Source organism: Anarhichas minor, unplaced genomic scaffold, assembly GCF_050575085.1.
Source record: "Anarhichas minor isolate MPS153535 unplaced genomic scaffold, ASM5057508v1 ptg000077l, whole genome shotgun sequence".
NCBI classification, from domain to species: domain Eukaryota; kingdom Metazoa; phylum Chordata; class Actinopteri; order Perciformes; family Anarhichadidae; genus Anarhichas; species Anarhichas minor.
The window spans coordinates 585,496-606,555 of NW_027466523.1; the positions used below are offsets into that span (position 1 = coordinate 585,496).

At 44.9% G+C, this 21,060-nt stretch overlaps 2 protein-coding genes across 2 annotated transcripts in view; both read left to right on the forward strand.

Annotated features, from left to right (window-relative positions):
• On the forward strand, positions 1–20,182 carry spns1 (SPNS lysolipid transporter 1, lysophospholipid). Its single transcript, XM_076080976.1, has 13 exons — positions 1–221; positions 3,083–3,283; positions 3,670–3,735; positions 5,577–5,713; positions 6,341–6,492; positions 7,628–7,694; positions 8,231–8,373; positions 14,859–15,011; positions 15,341–15,530; positions 15,623–15,688; positions 16,004–16,102; positions 16,666–16,834; positions 19,706–20,182. The coding sequence occupies exons 2-13, from the start codon at positions 3,091–3,093 to the stop codon at positions 19,771–19,773; spliced, it is 1,503 nt and encodes a 500-aa protein (XP_075937091.1). The 5' UTR covers positions 1–221; positions 3,083–3,090; the 3' UTR covers positions 19,774–20,182.
• LOC142937874 (uncharacterized) overlaps positions 19,906–21,060 on the forward strand; it is a 16,218-nt gene continuing 15,063 nt past the window's right edge. Inside the window, exons 1-2 of the mRNA XM_076080980.1 lie at positions 19,906–20,044; positions 20,222–20,255. The gene's annotated coding sequence lies outside the window, so the exon portion shown is untranslated. The remainder of the gene's footprint in view (positions 20,045–20,221; positions 20,256–21,060) is intronic.

Consider the following 21,060-nt stretch of genomic DNA (forward strand, 5'->3'; position numbering starts at 1 on the left):
AAGTGCAGTCGTCAGATCCAACATGGCGGCGGTGCAGAATTGTTATCTCTGAAGTAAACATACTTAGTTTTATTTTTAAAACGGTGTTTACGGGGATTTTTTGTATTCATTATTTTACCGTAAACCTCGTCATGAGTTCTAAATAACGTTCACGGTTCCGTGTGACGAAGACGATATTTTGGAGCCGCGGCAGGAAGAAGAAAGAAGGATCATCCAACCAGGTAAACAACAACATGAACATGCTAACAGCTAGCTTAGCTGCACTATTAACCGCAGAATGGACCAGCTGCGCACGCCTCTCTTGTACTTGTTCGTACGACAGACTCTATTCAGAAACCTTAACGTCGCTTTCATCATCAGCCTTTATCCTAAAGGACTCTGGTCAGGACGACGTGTGTGTGTGTGTGTGTGTGTGTGTGTGTGTGTGTGTGTGTGTGTGTGTGTGTGTGTGTGTGTGTGTGTGTGTGTGTGTGTGTGTGGCGCAAGCTGATTTACAAAAGTTATGTTTATGTTGAACCATCTAACTTATCTGCTGAATTGATCATGCTATTTTAAAATGCCAGATTAAACTGGTATAAAGCAACATGCCTGTTGTTGTGAAGCTGAGGACATACAACTGGAGAATCCTGCAAATACTTGTGCAAAATGATCTTAACTTAACCGCCGAGTTCACCAGAAGCCTCCTACAGATGTCCCACATCACAGTTCAACCGTTAAAAACTAACGTTACGTTTGTTGTGAAGCAAACATCATAAAACAGGCAGAATCCTGAAGAGTCTGGTGCAGCATCCGTGACCTCAGAGAGCTGTTGGTCTGTTTTTAGGAGTGACAGCTTATTATTCCCTCGTGTGCACCCCCCCCCCCCCGCCCGCCCCCCCCCCGCGTGAGTCTCTCAGTGAGGATCTGATCACTTCCTGGTATCTCTCTGATCAGTGAGTCTGTTTGAAGACAAAGTCCAGCAGACCTCCTGTTTATCATGTTTCTGTCTCACGTCTGAGCTCCAGATCAACATATGATGTAATATATGTATATATTATATATTTTATATATATGTATATATTATATATTTTATATATATATATATATATATATATATATACGATATATATACGATATATATATATATATATATATATATATATAATAAAACACGGGTCAAGATATCAGGAAATATGTTTTTTTCAATACAATAAAAAAGTATGTAAGTAATAATATAATAATATTCATGCTGGGCAAGTTAACGTGTTATTATCGCGTTAACGCATTAATTAATTAACGCCAACAATTATTTTATCGCGCGTTAACGCATTTTTATTTATTTATTATTATTGTAACAGACTGTCTCATGTTTATCGTTCTGTGTTGGAGATGATATGTCCCTTCAGGGTTGCTGTAGAGAAAAGGCGACTTCTGCTTCTGGTCGAGGGGGCAGAAATAAACAGAGAAGCTGTGGGCTGAACGAGATGTCTGGTCTCCCGACTCCGCTTATTACCGTCTTATAAATGCCCCTCATACACGAACTCAGGACGCTCGGTCACATTGGTGGCAGCGGTGTTTCTTATGCACCGACTACGGACCGCTACGACTATTTTATGCTTCGGTGACTATGAGTGTGCACTTTCTTAGCTTAGCTGTCTCAGTTTAGCTAGCAGGCTAACTCCGCGGCACTTCAGAGAGAAAAGCGCCGCTGGTTCAAGTACAGGATGAGGGTTGGAGATGAAGACCCATGAAGCCCAGCTCAGGGCTGTTCGGCAGACGGTCGGCCAGCAGGGGACCATGTGGACCTGCCTGCTCCGTCTCCAGAGTTTCCTCGGCTGGGTGAGACAGTCTGTTACATTATTTTGAAAGTGTGTGCACTGGCAGCGGTGGAGGAAGTCTTCAGACTACGTTGATGCAGCGTGTGGGAGAAGTAGAGATAAACTAAAGCAACACAAGCTAACAGATGCTACAGAGAAGTGGAGACAAACTGCAGGTTAGTGTTGTGGAAGATGTCGGTCTGAGGAACGTTCTCAAGGTGCGCTCACGTCGCGTTTGGTGTGAACGCAGCTTTAGGATCTCAACGAATGACGTCACGTATGAGCCTCAAGACGCACCATCACCAGAAGAACACACGAGTTGTGTTAAAGGAGAGGACGACTAAAGCGACGGCGTTACGAGCAGCAGCTGCTGCTCTCACTGGAGACTACTGGACATCACTGGGTCACCTTCATCACCTCTGAGTTACAGCATCATAGTGATGAAGAGTAGAGCTGCATTCACATGCTGTGACTGTCATGAAGACACAACACACACATGTAGATGAAAGGTGTGAAACATGTTGTTCCTGTTGCACAGCAGTGGAACGTTTCACACACAGTCACACACTGAGCACAGATAGTGAAGAGATAGAACTGCTGCTGTGTGAAGAGAACACTGCTGCTAACAACAACCTGATGTGTTTAAAGTGTTTACACACAATGTTATTCACCTTTAGTTCATAGAGCAGCACTTTAAAATAAAAGTGCGCAATACACTACTTTATAATTCATTATTGAACTTTGCCATAACAATGAGATTAATCGAGATTAAATATTTTAATCGTTGCCCAGCACTAAATAATATCTCTATTTTACATATTTATGTTAACTTCTGTTATTTTATTTATTAATAATAATAATAATAATAATAATTATTATTATTATTATTATTATTATTATTATTGAACTGGTGAACTTGAGACGTCTCTAGTTTTAACTGCAGACGAAGTTTAAAGAAATAGTTTTCTTTTGAGGTCGATTTAAAGTCACAAATATTTCTGCACATCAGTGAAATGATGCATGTTGATGTGATCACATGACTTAGTGAAACCAGTCATGTGATCACATGACTGGTTTCACTTCACCTAAGATCTCATGGTTTTTCTTCTGCAGACAGGGAAGTTTTTTTGTTTCATTTCAAATAGTACAAGTACATTTACTCAAGTACTGCACTCTCAAACTGGTTAGCTTAGCTTAGCATAAAGACTGGAAACGTATATATATAATTTTCTCTATTGCTCCTCCTCCTCTTCTATTGCTCCTCCTCTATTGCTCCTCCTCCTCAGTGGCGGCCATGTCTGTGGGTGAGACCACATCGGACTCGGCTCCGTTCTTCTCAGACGACAGTGAGACGGAGGAGTCGGGCGGCGCGGTGGCTCAGCGGGAGGAGTCTCCCAGCGGCGTGTCGAGGGTCCGATCTCTGCTGACCGTCCTCGTCCTCTGTTACATCAACCTGCTCAACTACATGGACCGCTTCACTGTGGCAGGTAGACCAGCACACCTGGTGGCCATCGGCCAATCGGAGGAGAGAACACCGGGCGCCCGTTTACTGGAGCATTATTAGATATTACAGATTTAATCTCTACGCTGCTAAAATAAATACATAATGGAGCCGGGTGGGGGGGGGATGTTTTGAGGTCGTAAATTTAGGAGTAAAAAAACTTTTAATATTCTTTTAGATTAAAGTCACAAAATGGCTGCTAAAATAAATACATAATGGAGCCGGGTGGGGGGGGGATGTTTTGAGGTCGTAAATTTAGGAGTAAAAAAACTTTTAATATTCTTTTAGATTAAAGTCACAAAATGACTTGATTATTGAATAGAAATGATTGTTGTGTTAAAAGAAGTAACTCCAGCGTGTCGTCTCCACCAGGTGTTCTCCCCGACATCGAGCACTATTTTGGGATCGATGATGGGAAATCTGGCCTCCTCCAGACAGGTAAGAGGAACCATCCATGACGTCATCCATGACATCATCCATGACATCATCGAAACATATGTGTGTATATATGTGTATATATATATGTATATGTATGTGTATATATATATATATATATATATACAGTTGTGTGAAAAAGTGTTTGCCCCCTTCCTGATTTCTTATTTTTTTGCATGTTTGTCACACTTAAATGTTTCAGATCATCAAACAAATTGAAATATTAGACAAAGATAACACAAATAAACACAAAATGCAGTTTTTAAATGAAGGTTTTTATTATTAAGGGGGGAAAAAAATCCAAACCTACATGGCCCTGTGTGAAAAAGTGATTGCCCCCCCCCCCTGTTAAAACATAAATTAACTGGTTTATCACATCTTTGGAAAGCTGAGTTCAATTTCTCGAGCCACACCCAGGCCTGATTACTGCCACACCTGTTCTCAATCAAGAAATCACTTAAATAGGACCTGCCTGACAAAGTGAGGTAGACCAAAAGATCCTCAAAAGCTAGACATCATGCTGCGATCCAAAGAAATTCAGGAACAAATGAGAAACAAAGTAATTGAGATCTATCAGTCTGGAAAAGGTTACAAAGCCATTTCTAAAGCTTTGGGACTCCAGCGAACCACAGTGAGAGCCATTATCCACAAATGGCGAAAACATGGAACAGTGGTGAACCTTCCCAGGAGTGGCCGGCCGACCAAAATTACCCCAAGAGCGCAGCGACGACTCATCCAAGAGGTCACAAAAGACCCCAGAACAACATCCAAAGAACTGCAAGCCTCACTTGCCTCAATTAAGGTCAGTGTTCATGACTCCACCATAAGAAAGAGACTGGGCAAAAATGGCCTGCATGGCAGAGTTCCAAGACGAAAACCACTGCTGAGCAAAAAGAACATAAAGGCTCGTCTCAGTTTTGCCAGAAAACATCTTGATGATCCCCAAGACTTTTGGGAAAATACTCTGTGGACTGACGAGACAAAAGTTGAACTTTTTGGAAGGTGCATGTCCCATTACATCTGGCGTAAAAGTAACACGGCATTTCAGAAAAGGAACATCATACCAACAGTAAAATATGGTGGTGGTAGTGTGATGGTCTGGGGCTGTTTTGCTGCTTCAGGACCTGGAAGACTTGCTGTGGTAAATGGAACCATGAATTCTGCTGTCTACCAAAAAATCCTGAAGGAGAATGTCCGGCCATCTGTTCGTGACCTCAAGCTGAAGCGCACTTGGGTTCTGCAGCAGGACAATGATCCAAAACACACCAGCAAGTCCACCTCTGAATGACTTAAGAAAAACAAAATGAAGACTTTGGAGTGGCCTAGTCAAAGTCCCGACCTGAATCCGATTGAGATGCTGTGGCATGACCTTAAAAAGGCGGTTCATGCTCGAAAACCCTCCAATGTGGCTGAATTACAACAATTCTGCAAAGATGAGTGGGCCAAAATTCCTCTACAGCGCTGTAAAAGACTCATTGCCAGTTATCGCAAACGCTTGATTGCAGTTGTTGCTGCTAAGGGTGGCCCAACCAGTTATTAGGTTTAGGGGGCAATCACTTTTTCACACAGGGCCATGTAGGTTTGGATTTTTTTCCCCCTTAATAATAAAAACCTTCATTTAAAAACTGCATTTTGTGTTTACTTGTGTTATCTTTGTCTAATATTTAAATTTGTTTGATGATCTGAAACATTTAAGTGTGACAAACATGCAAAAAAATAAGAAATCAGGAAGGGGGCAAACACTTTTTCACACAACTGTATATAGATATATATATCTATATCGATCTATCGATCTATTGATAGATATACAGAAAAACTGAAGGTTTTCTGTTTGTTTTCTTCAGTTTTTATCTGCAGTTACATGTTTTTGGCTCCGGTCTTCGGTTACCTTGGCGACAGGTACAACAGGAAGGTCATCATGAGTTTCGGGATCACGTTCTGGTCTCTGGTGACGCTGGCCAGCTCCTACACCCCCAAAGAGGTGAGTCAGCTCCTACACCCCCAAAGAGGTGAGTCAGCTCCTACACCCCCAAAGAGGTGAGTCAGCTCCTACACCCCCAAATAGTTGAGTCAGCTCCTACACCCCCAAAGAGTTGAGTCAGCTCCTACACCCCCAAATAGTTGAGTCAGCTCCTACACCCCCAAAGAGTTGAGTCAGCTCCTACACCCCCAAATAGGTGAGTCAGCTCCTACACCCCCAAAGAGTTGAGTCAGCTCCTACACCCCCAAAGAGTTGAGTCAACTCCTACACCCGCAAAGAGTTGAGTCAGCTCCTACACCCCCAGAGAGTTGAGTCAGCTCCTACACCCCCAAAGAGTTGAGTCAGCTCCTACACCCCCAAAGAGTTGAGTCAGCTCCTACACCCCCAAAGAGTTGAGTCAGCTCCTACACCCCCAAAGAGGTGAGTCAGCTCCTACACCCCCAAAGAGGTGAGTCAGCTCCTACACCCCCAAAGAGGTGAGTCAGCTCCTACACCCCCAAAGAGGTGAGTCAGCTCCTACACCCCCAAAGAGGTGAGGCTCCTCCTGGACCAGTGACATAAACCCCGGACCACATTGACGTAAACCCCGGACTGTTGATTGAATCCTGGTCTCTGGTGGTCCTGCAGCACTTCTGGGCTCTGCTGTTGACTCGAGGTCTGGTGGGAGTCGGGGAGGCCAGTTACTCCACCATCGCTCCGACCATCATCGCCGACTTATACGTGAAGGGGAAGAGGACCAACATGCTCTCCGTCTTCTACTTCGCCATACCTGTCGGCAGGTGGGTTTACTTTCATTTGTTTTATTTATATTTATATTTATATATATATATATATTAGTGCTGGGCAAGTTAACGCGTTATTATCGCGTTAACTCATTCATTAATGGACGCCGACAATTATTTTAAAGCGCGTTAACGCATTTTTTATTTTATTTTATTTTGAAAGTCCGTTGCTCACTGGCAGCGGTGGAGGGAGGCTTCAGACTACGTTGATGCAGCGTGTTGGAGAAGTTTAGATAAACAAAAGTAAGACAAGCTAACAGATGCTACAGAGAAGCTGCAGCCGGTTAGTGTTGTGGAAGATTTCGGTCTGAGGAACGTTTTCAAGTTGCGCAGATCGGGAGCGAGCGAAGGACTTTGAAAGTTAGCGGAAAGATTAACGTGAGACAACATCCGGTTTCTTCAGACGGACATCCGGTTTTCAGAATAAGATGCCAACAGAGTATGAATTATATTCACATTAAGTATAAAACATGCTGCATCTCGTGAGTTAAAGGGAAAATACACCTAAATTGTGGGTAAAGTGTCTTTATTCTTTGATCGCTGGGTCACCATCATCACCTCTGAGTTACAGCATCATAGTGATGAAGAGTAGAGCTGCATCACATGCTCTGACTGTCATGAAGACACAACACACACATGTAGATGAAACGTGCTGAAACATGTTGTTCCTGTTGCACAGCAGTGGAACGTTTCACACACAGTCACACACTGAGCACAGATAGTGAAGAGATAGAACTGCTGCTGTGTGAAGAGAACACTGCTGCTAACAACAACCTGATGTGTTTAAAGTGTTTACACACAATGTTATTCACCTTTAGTTCATAGAGCAGCACTTTAAAATAAAAGTGCACAATACACTACTTTAGAATTCATTATTGAACTTTGCCATAACAATGAGATTAATCCCGATTAATCGCATGGATTTTTTGCGATTAATCGCGATTAAAATCTTTAATCGTTGCCCAGCACTAATATATATGTGTATGTGTGTATATATATATATAAACATATATTTATATATATATGTGATTGTATATATATCTCATGCAAAGATGATGGACTTTACGATCTGTATAAATGTTTGTTTTGTTTGTCTGTATTTATTTTATTTAACTTCTTTTCTTTCCGTCAGCGGTCTCGGATACATCGTCGGGTCACAAGTCGGTAGAGCAGCGCAGGACTGGCACTGGGCTCTACGGGTAGGAGGAGGAGGAGGAGGAGGAGGAGGAGGAGGAGGAGGAGGAGGAGGAGGAGGAGGAGGAGGAGGAGGAGGAGGAGGAGGAGGAGGAGGAGGAGGAGGAGGAGGAGGAATTTAAATAATGAAATAAAAGATATATTTTTATTGTCATTATTATAGCTCGTGTTATGAAGTTAAATGGCTCATAATTCATCTCTAATATCTGTTTTATATTCATAAACATCTCCTTCAAACTACTGGATTTATTCTAGTTTATCACCAAAACTACATTTTACAGATGACATGTGAACACATCATGATAACGTTATAATGTACCTTCAGCCAGTACTCATGTTCACTGAGCAGAGCCTGAAGGCATCATGTAACTGAAGTGAACCTCCGTTGGTTAGCCGTTAGCGGTGCTGCTAACGTTACTAGCTCTCCTCCTGTTGGTTTAAACACTGATTGGTTGTTTACAATGAAACATGATCAGAGATCAGAGACTAGAAACACATGAATAATGATTATTGGAGGATGACGGTGGTCTCCTCTCCTCAGGTGACTCCTGGTCTGGGTCTGGTCGCTGTGCTGCTGCTGCTCTTAGTGGTCAAAGAGCCTAAAAGAGGAGCCATTGAAGAGCGACCGGAGCATCACATGCAGCAGACCAGCTGGCTGACGGACCTGCAGGCTCTCAGCAAGAAGTAGGTCCAGCATCTCCACCAACAGCACGACATGATGGGGTTCATTACTTCAGAATAAAAGTCCTGCTGAACAGAACCATGATGACTAGAAGTAGAACTAGAACATGTCTTTAGTGCAAAATAACAGTTATGATGACATCAGTCATTAAGAAGAAACAAGTTTAATTTATTTGATCATTTATGTTACAAAAATTGGAAAATAGAATCTAAATATCCAACATGTTTACAAGTTTTACCAATGTTCAAATAAATGAGTCTCTACATGTTATTTATATTAAACTCATGTTTCAGCCTCTCCTCCTCTCTCCTCTCTCCTCCTCTCTCCTCTCCTCTGTTTCCGGTTGTGTGTGAGTGGTGGACGTGAGAGTGTCGCGGAGGTTTGATTGTATTTTCACTGCTTTGGGATTTGTTCCTCTGTTCTTCTGTCTCTGCACGTGATCAGGTGAGATACTGAGCAGTGTATTTATCGGTAGAACGTGTGATTAGTGGTGTTTGGTGTTGTTCGGGAGGATGGCGTCCTCCGAGACGCCACGCCCGTCAATCCGGCAGGGAGTTCGGGTAGTTCCACCGGATAGCAGCGTGTCAGTAGAGGAGGTGCTGCTGGCTGTCGGAGAGCAGGTGGGACATGACAAACTCTCCTTTGCATCTCGGATGAATAAAGCTGTGGTTGTGTTCGTGGCGAGCGAAGCTTATGTCCACAACCTGATAGAGAGCGGCCTGTTTATCAGGGACAGCTTCGTGCAGGTCTCTCCGCTCTCAGTGCCCTCTACGCGGATCACCGTGTCCGGTGTTCCGCCGTTTATACCGAACGAGCTGTTAGAAAATGAGCTGCGCAGGTTTGGAAAGTTTGGCGGCTGCGGCTGCGGCTGTTGCCGGTGCGGTCGGCGGCGCTTCTTCGTCTTCTGCTGATAACAATAATGTTGATAAGGAGGATCAGGGCCAGTCATGCAACCAGCAGGCTTCTGTGGTGGCGCAGAACCTCACTACATCAGGTACCGAAGCACCACCACAGTCGATAGAAGTGTGTGAAGAGGCAGCTACAGGTTCAGCAGGTGGAGATCTCACCATACCCTTAGATGAAGGACAGAGTGTAGGGTCTGTGTCCAACAGCCAGCTGTCTTGTGAGGGAGAGGACATGGAGTATGAGAGTGAATCAGATGTTGCATCTAATTCTGAAACGTGCATTAAAGGCACTGATCTGTATTCACTAGAGGAAATAAACTCGTTTTTGGATGTAACTTACAATAGATCTGCAAAAGTGAGTGATTATTTCCCTGACATTGAGAAGTTCATAAGATCTGTTGGGGTGGCGCAGAGAAAGGTGGGTTTGGACCTTCTAGATGGAAAAAAGTGCTTCCGCCTAAAGAAACACATCACAACCTTGAGGAAAGTAAGGAAAAGTGGAAGAGTTCAAAAAACTAAGACAGTTTAACATGATCATGTGTCACACGGGGTTTTCCACTTTCCACTGCTTACTTCTTATCTTGTCTTACCTCCTTCCATCCTCTGACCTTTCTATGCAGAGCTTCAATTTAGGCTCTTTAAACATCAATGGTGGGCGGGACGGGCATGAAAGAGCATTAATACAGGAGGTTGTAAATCAAAAAAGGTTGGACATCCTCTTTTTGCAAGAAACTCACACCATTCCATCAGATGAAGTAGACTGGGGTTTATGGTGGGAGGGCTCATGCACCCTGAGCCACGGCACCAATCTTAGTGCCGGGGTAGCCGTGCTGTTTAGAACAGCAGCTAATGCAACCGTCCTGTCTTTCACTGAGGTGGTGAAGGGTCGTTTGCTGATGGTGAGGGCAGAGATAGAGAGCTCGCTTTACTGCTTCGTGAACATATATGCACCGAATCAGGGGTCAGAAAGAGCACGCTTCTTCACTACGCTGCAAAACGAACTGCAGAGCTGCCATCAGGAGCAACTGATCATCGGAGGGGATTTTAACTGTACTCTAGACTTCACCATAGACCGGAATAGTGAGGAACCACACCCGCAGTCAGCTCAGAGTCTCCACAACGTCATCACACACTTAGATCTGTTGGACACGTGGAGAATAAAACACCCACTAAACAGACAGTACACATGGGTTAGAGTCAGCAACGACAGGATAAGTGCAGCCAGGCTGGACAGAATTTACATCTCTCGCAGTCTCAGTTCCAGACTGAAGAACAGCACAATCAGTCCAGTTGGGTTCTCTGATCACCACCTCGTCAGTTTAGGCTTGATAACCTCACCAGGTGAAAGGGTTACCAGGTTGCAGTGAACCAGATGGCTTCAGGAAAGACTCCGGGAATCGACGGTCTCTCCTCGGATTTCTTTAAGAAATTCTGGAACATTATCGGTTCTGACTTACACTCTGTTTTGATGGAATGTTTTAAAACAGGATCACTTCCTGTTTGTTTCATGCCAGCGGGCAGTTCTCTCTCTGCTGCCCAAGAAGGGCGACTTGGCCCTTCTTAAGAACTGGAGACCAGTGGCCCTGCTTTGCACAGACTATACGGTGCTTTCCAGAGCCTTATCTAACAGACTAAGAGACTACCTGGAAGTGGTTGTAAATAGCGACCAAACGTACTGTATCCCAGATAGAACAGTTATGGACAATATCTTTCTCATCCGTGATGTGCTTGATGTATGTAAATTCCACGATGTAGATGTTGGTATTGTCTCACTAGACCAGGAGAAGGCTTTCGACAGGGTGGGTCACGCATATCTGTTTTCTGCACTCAGGGCTTTTGGGCTTGGTGATGGGTTCTTGGCTTGGGTGGGTTTGCTGTACAGGGGTGCTGAATGTATGGTAAAAATGGGAGCTGGCCTGAGTCGACCGATCCCTGTACGGCGAGGGATAAGGCAGGGTTGTCCTATCTCAGGGCAACTACACAGCCTCGCTTTTGAGCCTCTGTTGTGCAGGCTGAGAAGTCGGCTCAGTGGTCTGTCACTGCCTGGGTCCTCCAGTCTTTGTAGTCCCCTCGCTGTGTCTGCGTATGCTGATGATGTAAACATCTTCATTAGGGACCAGGGAGATGTTCTTTGTCTGCAGGATGCTTTGTCTCTTTATGAGAGGGCTTCATCTGCACGGGTGAACTGGGAAAAATCTGAAGCTTTATTGGTGGGACAGTGGAGACATCAGACGGTGCCTCATCTGCCTGGAGGTCTTCAGTGGGGAAAAGAAGGTCTAAAAGTGCTGGGTGTGTTTTTGGGCTCTGAGAAAAAGAACTGGGAGGGAGTTAAGGAGAAGGTGTGTGCTCGGTTCTCTAGGTGGAGATGGTTACTACCCCAGTTGTCATATAGGGGAAGAGTTCTGGTTGCTAATAACTTGGTTGCCTCGACTCTGTGGCACAGACTCATCGCTCTGACGCCACCTGGAGGCCTCATAGCAGAGATACAGAGGTCTGTCGTGGACTTCTTCTGGTCTGGCCGGCACTGGGTTCGTGCAGCAGCTCTCTATCTGCCTGTGGCAGAGGGGGGGCAGGGTCTCATCGATATCCAGTCCAGGATCGCCTCTTTCAGACTCCGGACTGCACAGAAGCTGCTCTATGGCTGTGGCCCCAGCTGGATGGACACGGCTCGACTGCTGCTGAGGAGAGCTGGGCGGTTGGGATATGATAAGCAGCTCTTTCTCCTACAACCTGAGGAAGTGGACTTGGCCGGGCTGACGCCGTTCTACGGCTCTGTTCTGCAGGCGTGGCAGATTTTAACATTTCACATAAAGCTGATGAGACTCCGGGTGTGTGGCTGCTGGAGGAACCTTTGTTCTTCAACAGCTTCATTAGAACCCAAACGCTGCAGTCTGCCAGCCTGAGAACGCGTCTGAGAGAAGCCGGCTGCACTAAACTGGGACATTTGGTGAAGATGTCATTAACAGCAGCATCTATGGTCACCTTCAGGCAGAACACTAACATCACGTCTGTCAGGTTGACCAATAGAATAGTGGAGGAGGTCTGTGCCGCCCTGCCACAACGCCTGAGAGCAGTTGCAGGAAACTGTACTCTGTCTGACCAATGGGATGAAGAGAGTGAGTACACCCCCCCCACTCTGCTCATTGCCCCAGCGGTGGGGGACTGGCAGGGGGGAGGAAACAAGCTGCTGACGTTGACAACCCCTCACCTGGACAAGTTTAAGGCAGCAGAGAAAAAAGCTATCTATGAAATCTGTGTAAAGGTTGTGAACCTCCGCTCTCTGGCAGGGTTGACAGAGTCGAGGTGGACCGAGTTCTTTGGCCCAGGTTCTTCCCCGAGAGGCAGCTGGAGGTGCATGTACAAGCTGCCCGTTGAACAACGGACAGCAGACCTCCAGTGGAGGGTTGTACATGGAGCTTTAGCCACCAACAGATACCGGGCACACCTGGATCCACAAATTGGAGAGGAGTGTTATTTCTGCGGTCAGACTGAGACCCTGGAACACTTGTTTGTTCAGTGTCCTCGGCTCTCAGCACTCTTTGAACGGTTAAAAAGATGGTTTCAGGGTCTTGGACAGGTGTTTTCTTTCATGTTGTTCATCTTCGGTCCAGAATACTGCTCAAAACAGAAGGCTGTCCATACAATGGTAAACTTTTTATCTGGTTCTGCCAAGTTGGCCATCTGGTTGACACGGAAGAATCGGGCTCGGGGTGCCGGTAGTGAAGATCCGGTGAAAGTTATGGAGGGACTGTTGAAAGCCCGACTCAGGGTGGAACACACCTACTACCAGACAGTGGACGATTTACAGGCCTTCAGGGACAGATGGACTACTGGGAGCATTTTATGCTCAGTGGGTGCTGGTGGAGAGCTGGTGGTGAACTTCTGAACATATTGATCATTGAAATTGATTGTTTATTTGTTCTTTGGTGCTTTGTTTTTGGTTATTTGTTTTTATTTTATTGATTTTCTGATTATTAAGTGATGATTTAGTGTTTCTGTTTTTCACTGCAATAGTGAAATAAAGGGACTTTAAAAACCAAAAAAAAAAACCTCTCTCCTCTCCTCTCTCTCCTCTCCTCTCCTCTCTCCTCTCTCCTCTCCTCTCTCTCCTCTCCTCTCTCCTCTCTCTCCTCTCCTCTCTCTCCTCTCTCTCCTCTCTCTCCTCTCTCCTCTCCTCTCCTCTCTCTCCTCTCCCTCTCTCCTCTCTCTCCTCTCTCCTCTCCTCTCTCTCTCCCCTCTCTCCTCTCCTCTCTCTCCTCTCCTCTCTCCTCTCTCTCCTCTCCTCTCTCTCCTCTCTCCTCTCTCTCCTCTCTCTCCTCTCCCTCTCTCCTCTCTCTCCTCTCTCCTCTCCTCTCTCTCTCCCCTCTCTCCTCTCCTCTCTCTCCTCTCCTCTCTCCTCTCCCTCTCTCCTCTCTCTCCTCTCTCTCCTCTCCTCTCTCTCCTCTCTCCTCTCCTCTCTCTCCTCTCCTCTCTCCTCTCCCTCTCTCCTCTCTCTCCTCTCCTCTCTCCTCTCCCTCTCTCCTCTCTCTCCTCTCCTCTCCTCTCTCTCCTCCCTCTCCTCTCTCTCCTCTCTCCTCTCTCTCCTCTCTCCTCTCCTCTCCTCTCTCTCTCCCCTCTCTCCTCTCCTCTCTCTCCTCTCTCTCCTCTCTCCTCTCTCCTCTCTCCTCTCCTCTCTCCTCTCCTCTCTCTCTCCCCTCTCTCCTCTCTCTCCTCTCTCTCCTCTCCCTCTCTCCTCTCCTCTCCTCTCTCTCCTCCCTCTCCTCTCTCTCCTCTCCTCTCTCCTCTCCCTCTCTCCTCTCTCTCCTCTCCTCTCCTCTCTCTCCTCCCTCTCCTCTCTCTCCTCTCTCCTCTCTCTCCTCTCTCCTCTCCTCTCCTCTCTCTCTCCCCTCTCTCCTCTCCTCTCTCTCCTCTCTCTCCTCTCTCCTCTCTCCTCTCTCCTCTCCTCTCTCCTCTCCTCTCTCTCTCCCCTCTCTCCTCTCTCTCCTCTCTCTCCTCTCCCTCTCTCCTCTCCTCTCCTCTCTCTCCTCCCTCTCCTCTCTCTCCTCTCTCCTCTCTCTCCTCTCTCCTCTCCTCTCCTCTCTCTCTCCCCTCTCTCCTCTCCTCTCTCTCCTCTCTCTCCTCTCTCCTCTCTCCTCTCCTCTCTCCTCTCCTCTCTCTCTCCCCTCTCTCCTCTCTCTCCTCTCTCTCCTCTCCCTCTCTCCTCTCCTCTCCTCTCTCTCCTCTCTCCTCTCCTCTCTCCCTCCTCTCTCTCTCCTCTCCTCTCTCTCTCCTCTCCTCTCTCTCTCCTCTCTCTCTCCTCTCTGTGTTCACTTCCTGTAGTTCAGTCAGAGTGTCTCCTCCTTGTAGTCACATGACTGTTGGTCTCAGATGAATCAATCATGACGTCATAGTTTCACACGTTAATGTTTCTACACAGTCTGGTTAAAGTGAACTCTTTATTAGAGGAGACATTTATGATGAGAACATGAAGAATAAGATGTTTATGATGAAATATCACTGTCTTGAGCTTAGTGTGCAGCACTGAAGTGTGTTTGTTGTTAACGAGATAACACCTGTGCCTAATACCTGCGTCTCCTCTGCAGCTACAGCTTCGTGTTGTCCACCTTCGGCTTCACGTCGGTGGCGTTCGTCACCGGCTCTCTGGCTCTTTGGGCTCCGACGTTCCTCTACAGGGCGGCCGTGTTCACCGGGGAGAGACCTCCCTGTGTGGAGGGGAACTGCGCCTCCTCAGACAGGTAAACCTACAGGTGGATTACCTGCTGTGGCTGTAACGCCGTCCAGATATCAGGTGTTCACATGGAGGAGAGAAACTGGTTTTATGGGGATTTGAAAGCAGCATCCAGAACAGGAGACAAACCTCCGGTTCATTAAAGTGAAGTAAAGCTTCATGTGTTAAACCTGCATTCTCTCTAGTGTCCAGCAGGGGGCGACTCCTCTGGTTGTATAGAAGTCTATGAGAAAATGACTCTACTTCTCTCTTGATTTATTACCTCAGTAAACATTGTAAACATGAGTTTACACTTCTACAGTCTGTGGTCCTGACGCTGTGTTTCTCCTCCCACAGTCTGATCTTCGGGGCGATCACCTGCGTGTCAGGTGTGCTGGGCGTGGCCAGCGGCGTGCAGCTGAGTCGGCGTCTGAGGACGAGGACGGACCGAGCCGACCCGCTGGTCTGCGCCACCGGGCTGCTCCTCTCAGCTCCCTTCCTCTACCTCGCCATCGTCTTCGCTCAGGCCAGCACCATCGCCACATACGTGAGTCTCTCAGGAGCTTCAGCCGGAGCATGAATCACTAGAGGTATGAAACCAGATGAAATGGTGCTGATGTTTCCCGTCCGTCTTCTCAGGCCTTCATCTTCCTCGGAGAGACCTTCCTCTCCATGAACTGGGCCATCGTGGCTGATATACTGCTGGTGAGGAGACCTTCTGTCTGTCCTCTCTGGAGACGTACCACGGCTCTTAAAGGACCAGTGTTCAGTGTTTATGAAGGAGTGAGATGTCAACATTCCCTTAAATCTCTTCTTATTACACACTGACTTATGTCCTCTTCTACTTCTTCACTGATTTATTTTAGTGTTGTTATTAAATATTTTTTTAATTGTAATTTTTTAATTATTATTATTATTTTATTATTATAAATATATTTATAAAAATATATATGAATATTATTGTATTTAACATTTATATTTGTGTATCTGATGAATAAATAAAGTAAACTTTGTTCTCAGTACGTCGTTCCTCCGACTCGTCGCTCCACAGCCGAAGCGTTTCAGATCGTCATCTCACATCTACTGGGAGACGCAGGGAGTCCGTACCTGATAGGAGTGGTGTGTACACACACACACACACACACACACACACACACACACACACACACACACACACACACACACACACACACACACACACACACACACACACACACACACACACACACCTACCTACACACACCTACACACTCACTCACACACACACACACATGGTCTTTGGGGTATTTAATGGCTTTATTATTGTAGACAAATGCAGCAAAGATCCTTGATAATAAATACATGTTTTTATATTCATTAGAGAGATATTTATTATTAAATGTATTTATTTAAGAAGAAGGATGAACCCTTCAGAGGAACCATCTTGTTTAAATCAGGTACAGAAACATCCAGACATTTAAAATCATAAATAATAATCATAAATAATAATAACGAGAAAAACAGAAGAAACGTAAAGAGAAATAAAATAAAGTAAATTATAGCAAAGTTAATTATTTTCATGTGTATATATTTCTGCTAATTCATAAACATTATTCCTAAAACATGAATCAAAGAACTTGAATGAGTAAAGCTTCTGTATGTCCCGTGTGTCCCGTGTGTCCCGTGTGTCTCTTGTGTCTCAGCTGTCGGACTCTCTGAGGAAGACGGACTCGTTCTTGTGGCAGTTCCGCTCCCTGCAGCTCTCTCTGCTGCTCTGCTCCTTCGTGGCCGTGATCGGAGGAGGCTTCTTCCTCGCCACCGCCCTCTTCATCAAGGGAGACCGCGATCGGGCCGAGAGCCACGCCCCCACAGGTGAGACCGGCACAGCGTTACCGCTCAGCAGGAAGCTGTGATAACTGTCAGAATCATCAGGTGTTCATGTTTACGACGGTCCTTGAACACATCATGTGTGACGAACACTTCCATCAGAAAAATCAGCCAAAACAAATTCTCCATGTTCTCATCATAAATGTCTCCTCTAATAAAGCGTTCACTTTAACCAGAATGTGTAAAACATTAAATTGTGAAACTATGACGTCATGATTGATTCATCTGAGACCAACAGTCATGTGACAACAAATCAGAGACACTAAGGGTGCATTCCAAGTCTCTTAATTGTCATTTCCTCACTCCTCGCTCGAACCGGAAGTTGTTCTGCGCCGCCATATTGACGGCCGTCCCAAAGCTCTTATTCCTGCTCTGAGGAGTGAGGAGTGAGGAGGGAGGATGGAGGAGGGAGGATGGAGGAGGGGTCTCTGAGGAGCCATGAGCAGGACCCACGAGAACAGACTCCAGGAAGTGTTTTAACGGTCGACACGCCCCCTCATTGTTCATCAGTCATGTGATTGGACTGACTGACTGAGTTTTAACACCAGAGTGAAGAGGATCACAGAATAAACTCTAGTTTATATTTGATTAGTTTTCTGATTCAACATCTGGTTTAAATAAATGTTCATTGTAGTCTGAACAACAAAAGGACCACAAACAACTTTCTACATTTATTAGAAAGATTTGTGTTTTCATGATCTGATGTTTCCCTCAAACACTTTATTATGAATACAATTAACCTTCTGGCTACGAGCGCCCCCCGGGTTGAGGGTACCCCAAAATCAAATGCGGAAAATAGCATGATTATTAGCCAGTAGTGTGGACACGGCCACTTTTTTTTTTGGATGAAATAGCAACGTGTGGACAACAACATCATATAAGTCACTTATTATAAACTCCAAAGACAACTATAGGCTACTCATATAAGTATAACAATATCGTGGCATAAAAGCACCAAATCCGGGCCAGAAATCGGCGCTATGAGTACAGTAGATCAATGTTTGTACCCTCATGCTAACAGCTACCCAGTCATACAAAGCATGTAATAGCATTAGCACACGTGGCGGAACACGTAACTACCTTCTGTTTTACGATCCGTAGAAGCACTAAACCGTTGTGTGTGATCAAACGTACCTTCATGCTGAACTTCGCCGACAAAAATCGTGGTTATGCGCCCAAGTTTTCTCAAAATATGGATAATAACGTCGCGGAATTTCCGTTCCAAAGCTGTAGTCATTGCTGCCAACTGCATACTGTTGACTTCCGACTTGTTTCCAGAATAAGAGCGGTCAAGGGGGCTTGGGCGAGTGGTCAGACTGCCTGCGACCGGAAATTTCCGCCGGGGTACACGCCTCACTTCTGGCAACTTTATTCTATGAAATCTTTTGACGATCACCACCAAATTTGGCATGAGTCTTCCTAAAACGATGACGCGTCTAAAGAGAGGTTGTTTTTGGAAATCGACCGAGGATAGGCTGAGATCCAGCCACACACACACACATGAAATGAGAAAATCCTACAGATGACAGCCAAAACTGGCTCTGATGATGTTATGAATATGAATATGATTCCTATTATCTGTATTTGGATGTATTGAATCATATGAGTGATAAAGAAAGTGAAATATATAGTTATATAGTGTATAAAAGTACAATGTAAGAGCTGCAACAGCTGGTTCGAAAATGATGACCTCGCCTGACCCCTTTGTAATAAAAACCTCTTATTATTCACTTTATTCCACTCTAACCATTTTGTAATAACTACTGATCAGTTATGCTATGACTTAAGAAAGTTTTTAGGGATCATACTGCATTATTTCAATAACTTTTTATCACTGAAAGTGCATTTTTTCCAGGCGGAGCTGAATGTTTTCAATTTCAGCTGTGTAATCTCTTATTTTTCTATATTAACCAGTAACATATACAAAATCTATATGTATATCAACACATCTCACAAGTGTTACCAGTATTCTAGCATCAAAATTATTAAAATAGACCTTGTAGTTTGGGTAGTGTACTCAAAGGAGTAGGAGTATGCAATTTCCGAGCAGGGGGCTAAAAACAGGCCTAGTAGTTAAAAGGTAAAGTCAGAGGGAGCTGAGAGACGAAACACTTTTTACATCATTCCTGAGTGTTTGATGAGTTTTATCATTTAAGAGAAACAATAATCATATTCTGGGTTATTTAATAATGACGTCACAATCTGAATTTTAAAACGTACAGACGCAAATAATTCATAAATAAGACGATCGCATTCCGCCGGTAGAAATGGATCCTGTGCTTATAAACAGAACACAGGACACAGTTTAACAGACTACAGAGAGAAACACCTCTACAGTGGTGATTACTGTGTGTTTATTAGTTATTAGTGTTATTAGTTACTGTTATTAAGTACAGTGATCATGTGAACAGACAAACTTATCTAAAGTCTCTCCAGCTGTTAAAGCCGACTGACAGCTGATCAGCTGTGATCAGCTGATCAGCTGTGATCAGCTGATCCTCCGTCATCAGAAACAGACGTCGCTTCACGTGACGCAACTGAGGAAAGGACGTCTCATGTCTCTTAAAACATATCTCCTCGTTCCTCTCTCCTCGCATGGTTTCCTCCATGCATCCCTGGTGGGAGGGACTAGGACGCAAGGAAAGGACGCAAGTGAGGGAAACAAGGATGCAGTTAAGAGACTTGGGATGTAGCCAGTGACTGAACTTCAGGAAGTGAACACAGATGAGAGGCTGGAGACATGAATAGTTTAATATTAACATTGTGTACAGTATAAAGTACAATATGTGTCGTGATGATGAGATGTATATAGAGTACTATATGTGATGAGTGTAAACATGTTGTTGTTGTTTACAGACGAGCCCATCGTGGTCCCAAAGAGCGGCCGCTCCACCAGAGTCCCGGTGTCCAGCGTTCTGATCTGAGTTGAGACTCAGGACCTCGATGTCTCGTGCTGAGGACTCTCTGCTATGCAGAAACATGTTTATTGTTGAATTCTTGAAATTATACATTTTTTTAAATAATTTGAACATGAGGGAACTTTTCTTTCTTCTTTCTGAGGATTAGTTGTAAATGGTGAGGATGAGATGAAACAAGCTGATCTGTGGAGCCCAACGAGCCGATCACAGAGGAACTGGTCTGTGTCTGGTACCCTGGCTGGTCTGGGATCAGAGATCGATACCGTTCATCTCCTCTGTAACCAAGAAGAGTCATTTATACACAGCAGATGCTTTATCATTATTATATATCATGTGTTTTATGAGAGTTTGAATTAAAACACTAATGTTCTTCACATAAAGATCAGAGAATCTTTGATCTCAAGTTTAAAAGAAACGGACGTTTTTATTTTAAGATGTTTTTTTTGGGTTTCAGGTTCAGAGCTTCACCAAGTGGACCGAGTCAGCAGGTAGAACTCGTATATATGTGTATACATATATATACAGTGGGTACAGAAAGTATTCAGACCCCTTTAAATTTTTCACTCTGTTTCATTGCAGCCATTTGCTAAAATCAAAAGTTCATTTTATTTCTCATTAATGTACACTCAGCACCCCATCTTGACAGAAATGTAGAAATGTTTGCAAATTTATTAAAAAAGAAACTGAAATATCACATGGTCATAAGTATTCAGACCCTTTGCTCAGTATTGAGTAGAAGCACCCTTTTGAGCTAGTACAGCCATGAGTCTTCTTGGGAATGATGCAACAAGTTTTTCACACCTGGATTTGGGGATCCTCTGCCATTCTTCCTTGCAGATCCTCTCCAGTTCCGTCAGGTTGGATGGTGAACGTTGGTGGACAGCCATTTTCAGGTCTCTCCAGAGATGCTCAATTGGGTTTAGGTCAGGGCTCTGGCTGGGCCAGTCAAGAATGGTCACAGAGTTGTTCCGAAGCCACTCCTTTGTTATTTTAGCTGTGTGCTTAGGGTCATTGTCTTGTTGGAAGGTGAACCTTCGGCCCAGTCTGAGGTCCAGAGCACTCTGGAAGAGGTTTTCTTCCAGGATATCTCTGTACTTGGCCGCATTCATCTTTCCTTCAATTGCAACCAGTCGTCCTGTCCCTGCAGCTGAAAAACACCCCCATAGCATGATGCTGCCACCACCATGTTTCACTGTTGGGATTGTATTGGGCAGGTGATGAGCAGTGCCTGGTTTTCTCCACACATACCGCTTAGAATTAACGCCAAAAAGTTCAATCTTGGTCTCATCAGAC

Excerpts from the sequence above, each read along its gene's own strand:
- spns1 (XM_076080976.1), top strand. The coding sequence starts at position 3,091 with ATGTCTGTGGGTGAGACCACATCGGACTCGGCTCCGTTCTTCTCAGAC. Across the intron at positions 5,714-6,340 it reads GCTCCTACACCCCCAAAGAG|CACTTCTGGGCTCTGCTGTT; the intron begins GTGAGTCAGCTC and ends GTGGTCCTGCAG. Across the intron at positions 7,695-8,230 it reads ACTGGCACTGGGCTCTACGG|GTGACTCCTGGTCTGGGTCT; the intron begins GTAGGAGGAGGA and ends TCCTCTCCTCAG.